We start from the raw sequence: 7,940 nt of genomic DNA, 5'->3' as shown, positions 1-7,940 counted from the left end.
TTTTGTCATAATACTACTAATGACAATTTTATAAATCCATGCAAGATTATTCCATGAAACGCCAACATGAAGAATGTCACAGAAGTCACGGTATTTATCCTGATGGGCTTCACAGACAAACTTGAAGTACAGATGATTTTATTCTTCCTGTTTTTAGCAACTTACCTACTTACTATGGTGGGGAATTTGGGATTGGTCTTACTGGTGATCGCAGATTCGAGGCTTCATAACCCCATGTACTATTTTTTGAGTGTGTTATCGTCTGTGGATGCCTGCTTTGCCTCGGTGATTACCCCAAATATGTTAACAGATTTTATGTCAAAGAATAAAGACATTTCATTCCTCGGGTGTGCAATGCAGATGTTTTTTGCTGTGACTTTTGGGAGCACAGAATCCTTCCTGTTGGCTGCGATGGCATATGATCGCTATGTGGCCATCTACAACCCACTCCTGTATTCGGTCAGCATGTCACCCAGGATCTATGTACCCCTTATAATCGCTTCCTATGTTGGTGGCATTTTGAATGCTTCTGTACACACGGGGGCCACTTTCAGCCTGTCTTTCTGTGCATCCAATGAAATTAAACACATCTTTTGTGACATCCCTCCTCTACTCTCTATTTCTTGTTCGGATACGAACATAAACCAGATTTTACTCTTCTACTTTGTGGGATCTATTGAGATCATTACTATCTTGATTATTCTGATCTCCTATGGTTTCATCCTGTTGGCAATCCTGAGGATGAATTCTGCGGAAGGAAGGAAGAAAGTCTTCTCTACGTGTGGCTCTCACCTGACTGGGGTGTCCATCTATCACGGAACAATCCTCTTCATGTACATGAGGCCGACTTCCAGCTATGCTTTGGACTATGACATGATAGTGTCAATATTTTACACCATTGTGATCCCCATGCTGAATCCCATCATCTACAGTTTAAGGAACAGAGATGTAAAGCAAGCAATTAAAAAAGTATTTGGTAAAAATTGCTTTATCAATAAAGTATATTCTTCACACTGACAATAAAATTGTAAATGTATTAAGATTGTTGTCTATTGTCTCCATATCAAGAATATTTTACATTTATTAGTATCTTTTTGTTCTTCATGGATATTTTATATATAACATTAGGAATCACATCTTCAACTATGCAGTTCCCACACAGGCAGAAAACCATCATGCACTTGTTTCTGATTTAATACATTTTTATGTACATGCATGAACAAACACATTCATGTACATGTGTGCTGAAGGTGACTGCAGAAGTTTGCTAGAGCATCCATAAGAATGCTTCACAGGGCCCTCCCTAGTGGTGCAACAGGTTAAAGTGAAGTACTGTGAAGCTTTCCACAGCCACTGCAGCACAAGTTTGAAACCCCAGCCAGGGAGGTGACCCACATGGCGCAGCAGACCTCTCCTGACTCACCCGCTGCTCCCCCTGGCAGTGTATTTCAGTGGATCTGTCTGTTCTACTCCCCACTCTGTCTCTGGTGAATCCTCTCAAACCACCCACTTCCCTGCACTTCTGGCCAGTAGCCCAGTTCTTATATGTATAAATAAATCTTTTTTGAAAAATAAAGAAAGAAAAGAAAGCAGAAAGCTTTATATCTAATGGATTGCACCGCAGACAATCATTTTTCACTGTTCTTGATTTTCCCAGTCTGAAATCAAAGTGAAAATAGAGTCAATCTCTTCTGAGACCTTTCTCCTGGGTTTCATAGCCAGCAGTAACATCTTCTTTTCTAGTGCCAAGTGTCTGTGCCCATATATCTTATAATAGATACATTAGTCATCTTGCGTTAGCACCAAGCCTAAAATGCTTACTTAAGTTCATGACTGTGACGCCCAGGAATCTTGGACCTGGGATGTTGAAAGTACTGAGTCACAGGGACTTGAGTGAGGGACTGAGCTCTAGGCACAGTTACCCTCACAGAGAACCAATATCCAAACACAGTCATGTTGTGAGGTAAGGGAGTTGATAGCTTAGCATATGAATGTTTGGTATGTTTGCATACGTCCATTCACATACATGTGAACTCTTTCACATGTTGGTTTAGGATTATGACAACTTTAGTGGATGATGTGGTATGTGGTATTGTATTTGAGCAGTTGTTAACTATACTCCTAAATATTATACATTGTTGTAAGCCAATTATGTTTTATTTAAGAAAAAGCCATGTCTAACATGTATAATGTTAACAGTGCTTCATAAATCTATATATATATACTTGGGAAAAAATGAGAATTCTTTCATTTCTGGTCAAAGCTTAATATACACACATCTACAAAATAATTTTATGGAATGTGTATTTTGTCTTTACATCTTCTTTAATTTTTTTCTTCCCTAATAATTTTAATACAGGAATAATAGATTTTCCTAATATTAGATTTATTCTTTAAATGCCTCTTTGTGTTTCCTGCATGAAATTTCCCACTATGGAGTAGTCCTTGCTGGGTGTAAGTAGCCCTTGCTGGGTGTATTTTCATAGATAACACTGATAGTTAAGCTTTTACTGTGAATTAAACCTTATCAATACAAAATATTCTTATTAATTTATACATTCCTGATCCTGTATTTCTTCACATTAAAACTGAACCAATGTTTTATTTTTATGCCTAGTCTTAATTGTATATTTTTACACATTTTTATTTTTACCATTGTGAAGCAATCTGTCTTATACTTCTTTTTTTTAATATTACAAAAACATTTTCTTTTTATACTTTTGTTAGGTGCATTTACAATTGCCACTCTGTGTATTTTTAGTTTTGGCTTTGTTCTAATTTTCACATTACAATCATATCACACACACATTTTTACAGGTATAAATTTATGTATTTCTCATAGACCAGGAAAACATTCATCTTACAATGTTTCAATGATAAAGGATATAACAAAGTTTCAATTTTCAACTGTACAAAAAGGTGCAAAATTACTATAAGAAATGCCAGCTATTTACTTATATATGCAAAACCTACATCTATATCAAAAACCAGCTCTGAGCAATCAGTTATGCTAAGCCATTTCCATTACCTTATTTTTTCAATATTTTCTATATTTTTGTCAATGATACATCTACCAGCTAAGTACAAATTTATGAAGTATAAAATATTTCCTTTTTGGTTGTTTGTGTGTTTGTATTAAATTAATCAAAAGAGATTTATAAAATACTGAATAAACTGTGGTGGAGAGAATGGCATTTATAAAATGTTCTTTAAAAAACATTCTGCTGCCCTCCCTGGTGGCGCAGTGGGTTAAAGCACAGCACTGAGAAGCTAAAGCCACTTCTGCATGAGTTCGATTCCCGCCTGCCCCGGAGGTGATCACATGGTGTGGCAGACCTCTCCTGACCCGCCCGCTGCTCCCCTCAGCAGTGTACTTTGTAGATCTATCTGCCTATTCTGCTCCCCACTCTGTCTCTGGTGAAGCCTTTCACCACCCCTGAGCCTCTGGCCTGTACCCCAGTTCTGTATGCACAAATAAATCTTTAAAAAAAAAAAACATATGTCTTCAAATGGTAATGGACAATATTGAAAATGCACTAAATATTTTACATGCACCATCAAATTGAATCTTTACAAAAACTCTATGAATATGGAATTAATATTTATCATGTACAGTTTAGGACACTCAGGCTAGAAGTGCAGTGACTTATTGAAGATTCCATAGCTAAAAGGTACACAGATCTATATTTAAATTGGGGTTCCTGGTTCCAGAACAAATATTCACATTCGCTCTGCTACAATTCTTCTGAATATAGTAGGTGAAATGATTTCTGAAGTGGTTTTATTGTGCCAACAATGGAATATTCCATGATAAAATTCTATGATATTAGCCTATGCAAAGGATTCATATGGTATAATTTAAAGATGACAACAGTCTTTTTATTTTACACAACAGAATGCTTAAATGTAGACCTTAAGAAGTCTTATTTTGTGATTTTCATTACAATATGGATTTTGAAAGACATAATTCTTGAAAGCCCCAAAATCATATTTAGTCAAGTAACAGATGGGTCAACTGTACAAAAGCAAATGAAAGGAAACTACTGTTGTAGAGAGGCCTTAAGAAAATATCCTACAGGAAAGATGGGAAAGAGGAGCTTAAACCTTCAGTATCACTATTTCCAGTGCCTGGAGTCCTCTCTCCTCTGCAGGACTCTCAGGACAGCATTTTTCACCTCTTTGTTGCGGAGGCTGTAAATGAGTGGGTTCAGCATAGGGGTCACGATCGTGTAAAACACAGAAGCCACCTGGTCCTTTCCCAGAGAGTAGGATGTACTTGGTCTTAAATAAGTGAAGATCATGGTGCTATAGAAGATGGTGACGGCCAAGAGATGGGAGCCACAGGTGGAAAAGGCTTTTCTCTTTCCCGAAGCAGAATTAATTTTCAGGATAGTAGAGAGAATGGAAATGTAGGAAACTGATATTGTGATAAGAGAGACCACAAGGGTGGAGCCAGCAAAAATGAAAATCATGAGTTCAGTGTCCTGGGTTTCAGTGCAAGAGAGGGCTAAAATTGGGGATGAGTCACAGAAAAAATGATGGATTACATTGGAGTTGCAGAAATGCAATGTCCTCATGCAAAGCTCATTGACTAGAGAATCTATAAGCCCTACAACATAGGACCCGAAAACAAGGGAGCAGCAGCGTCTTGTGGACATGATGACCGGGTAGTGGAGAGGATTGCAGATGGCTACGTAGCGGTCATAGGCCATGGAGGACAGGAGAAAACATTCTGCAGCACCAAACAAGATAAAAAAGTACATTTGGGTGAAGCAATTCACATAGGAAATCTTCTTGTTGGAGGTCAGTAAGTTCCCTATTGTTTTAGGGGTGATGACATTTGAGTAACTGAGATCAATGAAAGACAGGTGACTGAGGAAGAAATACATGGGTGTGTGCAGCTGGGCATCCAGGCGGATGAGCAGTATCATGCCCGCATTCCCCAGCACGGTGACCAGGTAGATCAGCAGAAACAGCACAAAGAGCACCAGCCGGATGTCCTCAGCATCGGCAAATCCCACCAGGATGAAGTCAGCCACGTCTGTGTTATTCCCTCTATGCATTGTGCTCCATTGATTCATCTGTGGAGAAGTTGGAGTTCATTTGAGCAGATCATTCAACAAGTGTTGCTATAAATTATTTGGCATATGTATACTCATTTAATATTTCTAATTTGATAATTGGTAGTAATCAGGAAATGATGGAAAAAATAATTATTTTTACCCAGTATAGAAATAAATGTAAACTGATATATGGACAGGGTGTAATAAAACAAATTGCATTATTATTTCTCATAGTGAATTTATTTCATATGAGAATGCTGTATCATGGTGTTAACTCTTAGATATGTCTTTTAGCGGAGGAAAAGGAGACAGACAGTTTAAGAAATTTGTCTTGTGTCAGAGCTATTAAATAACTTTGTGAGTACAAATATAGGCTGACTCCACATAACATACTCAAATATCATATTTCATATTGTGATTAAATCCAGAAACCTATAAAAATGATATTGACATATAAGGTAATGATAGAAGTATGATGATACTTATGTTTGACTTCAACTTTTATTTAGTAGTAACAACAAATCTAAACCTTAAAGAACTTCATTAAAGTTTATTAGCATAATGAACACTAGCTAATATTAGTACAAATTTTAAGAAGTTGAATAAAGTTTTCCCATTTTAAATCTAATTCTACTAAAATTATAGTACATCATACTTACATCGCGTCAAGACCCTAATCCATTTATTCCGTGTTTCTGTCTCCACAGGAATAGGCGTCACTAGAGTTTTAATGGTGTGTGTGAATATTCTTTTCATAATTGTCATTTCATTTGATCCAACTAAATCCCTGTAATTTTGAGAGTAATACTTACTGTGATTAAGTCTTGGTTGACAACAAACAAACAAACAAAACCTTCCAATGTTGTCAGTCTAGAAATGATTCAACCTAATTCTTCCCTCACAAATTACATATGAAACACATTTGATCAAAAATTTCTGTAATATAATAAAAGTTTCCTCTGAAGCACGTTCTGTCTAAATTTGGGGGCATGCCTTTTTTTAATTCTGGTTTAATAATAATTAACATAGGAATTTTGGGGGATCTGTAGTCAAGTAGAAGTTGGCTGTCAGTGATTGATGTCTACAGAATATGAGAGAGCTACTGTGAATAGAGTCGAGCAGGAATGTCTTGTCTCTCATCCTGATGCTTCCAAAGCACCTCATATATTGGAGATAGTGTAGTGCAATGTTGGGTCATCCTTGAGGGACCAATTTCCAAAGGCTGTTTGGCCAGCTTCCAAGGTCAGTGCTCAAGGATTCTAGGTTGCAAGGGTCTGATCCCTGAGGAACCAACTAATGAAGAACCGGGTGTGGACTTGTACAGTCTCAAATATTGCAAAGACGGTGAAGAACATATTTCAGATACAATCCTAATTCATCTGTTTTAAGTCATCAAGGATGGAATGATTTATTTTTGGAGGAATGTTGTTATATTTCATAATGGGATTATATTATGATTCTGCCAGACCATAGACAGCTGGTGCCTTAACATGGTGTATTTTTCACACTGACCATTACTCTGAAACTAATAAAGAATTGCACTCTTTGCCTCACAATCAATATTATAAAAATAGATATTTTTGTAGCATCTTTTTTATTTTTAGCAGGCATTTTCACATAAAGATCATAACCACACCTCCACCTATGAAGTTACCACACATACAAGAAACTCTGTCATCCCCTGCTCTTTCTTCATCAACTCTAAAATATACACCTGTGCACATACACATGTCAACACATGTGCACAATCATGCTGACATGAGCATGTTTGTATATCAGGGTGGTTGTAACCAAATCCCACAGACTGGGATCTTCAACAACAGCAATCTATTTCTCACTGTTCTACAGTCTAGAGTCTGAGCTCAAGATGAAGTTGGCAGATTTCATAATGGTGAGGTCTAAATCTTTCACTTTTTTGCAGTCGTCATCTCTAGTATGTTAACGTGACCATCACACTCCCTGCATCTGTGCTGTGACCTTTATTTTCCATAACACCAGTCCCATTGGATTAGGGGCACTCTTAAGAACTAAATTTAAGCTAATGACCTGCATAAAAGTCCTATTACTAGAATTACATACTGAAATATCAGGAGTTATATCTTCAACATATGAATATTGCTTTATACAAATACACATTCACAAATAAACATACATATATAATGTATAAATATTTTTACATACAGAGTCAATTGGACTCTAAATACCTTCACAACCATATAATTTGATTCAATTCCAGTAGATTCAATTTCAGTAATTTCAGGTAATCAACTTCATAATGACATTTGACTAGCCAGGCAACTACCATGTAATTCATAATAACCAGTTTGCATAGTGAAAACAATGTATCTAGTAACCCTTAAAAACATTAAAAGAAAAATCCAACACATGTAATGTGGAAAATTACTTTCTTCAATAATATTTAGAACATATAAAAACCTTTTTAAATAGATTTTTAAAATCACCATAAGAATGATATGCACATGATAATTTTGAACCTTGAGTATTGCAATAAAATTCAGTCATACCAGATTATGTAAAGAAAGCTATATATACATATATTATAATTCTACTTATTCAGATACCATCAGTTTACAACACTGTAGATGATTTAGGGGAATAGGCTCTCAGTTCCTAAGGTATATATCTCCACTCCCACCATGAAAGCTCCCCGGACCTTAGACAATGGTGCCCCTCCCACCTGTCTCTACCACATCTTCAAGCCTCTTTACAGCCTCAAACTCCAGGATTCAGCAATTCTACAAATTTCTAAGGTTTATTTTTTAAGTTTATCATTTGTTAATTTTTTCCTGTAGAGAATATCTTTTAAATGAAGGGAAATTGAACACTCAACATCACTAAAGTTAATGATGGCCACAT

At 36.4% G+C, this 7,940-nt stretch overlaps 2 protein-coding genes across 2 annotated transcripts; one reads left to right on the top strand and one right to left on the bottom strand.

The window, feature by feature from the left end:
- Positions 1-6: 6 nt before the first annotated feature.
- LOC101633562 (olfactory receptor 1086-like) lies at positions 7-1,017 on the top strand (the record flags this gene model as incomplete). Its single annotated transcript, XM_012725174.1, is given in 1 exon segment — positions 7-1,017. A coding segment is annotated over 1 exon segment (1,011 nt), but the record flags the coding sequence as incomplete, so codon positions are not given.
- Positions 1,018-4,115: 3,098 nt separating this feature from the next.
- Positions 4,116-5,063, bottom strand: LOC101633334 (olfactory receptor 8H1-like). Its single transcript, XM_004683479.1, has one exon. The coding sequence runs from the start codon at positions 5,061-5,063 to the stop codon at positions 4,116-4,118; it is 948 nt and encodes a 315-aa protein (XP_004683536.1).
- Positions 5,064-7,940: the final 2,877 nt, after the last annotated feature.

Source organism: Condylura cristata, unplaced genomic scaffold (genome assembly GCF_000260355.1).
Source record: "Condylura cristata isolate star-nosed mole 26May11 unplaced genomic scaffold, ConCri1.0 scaffold00015, whole genome shotgun sequence".
NCBI classification, from domain to species: Eukaryota; Metazoa; Chordata; class Mammalia; order Eulipotyphla; family Talpidae; genus Condylura; species Condylura cristata.
This window is presented reverse-complemented; position numbering and strand designations above follow the sequence as displayed.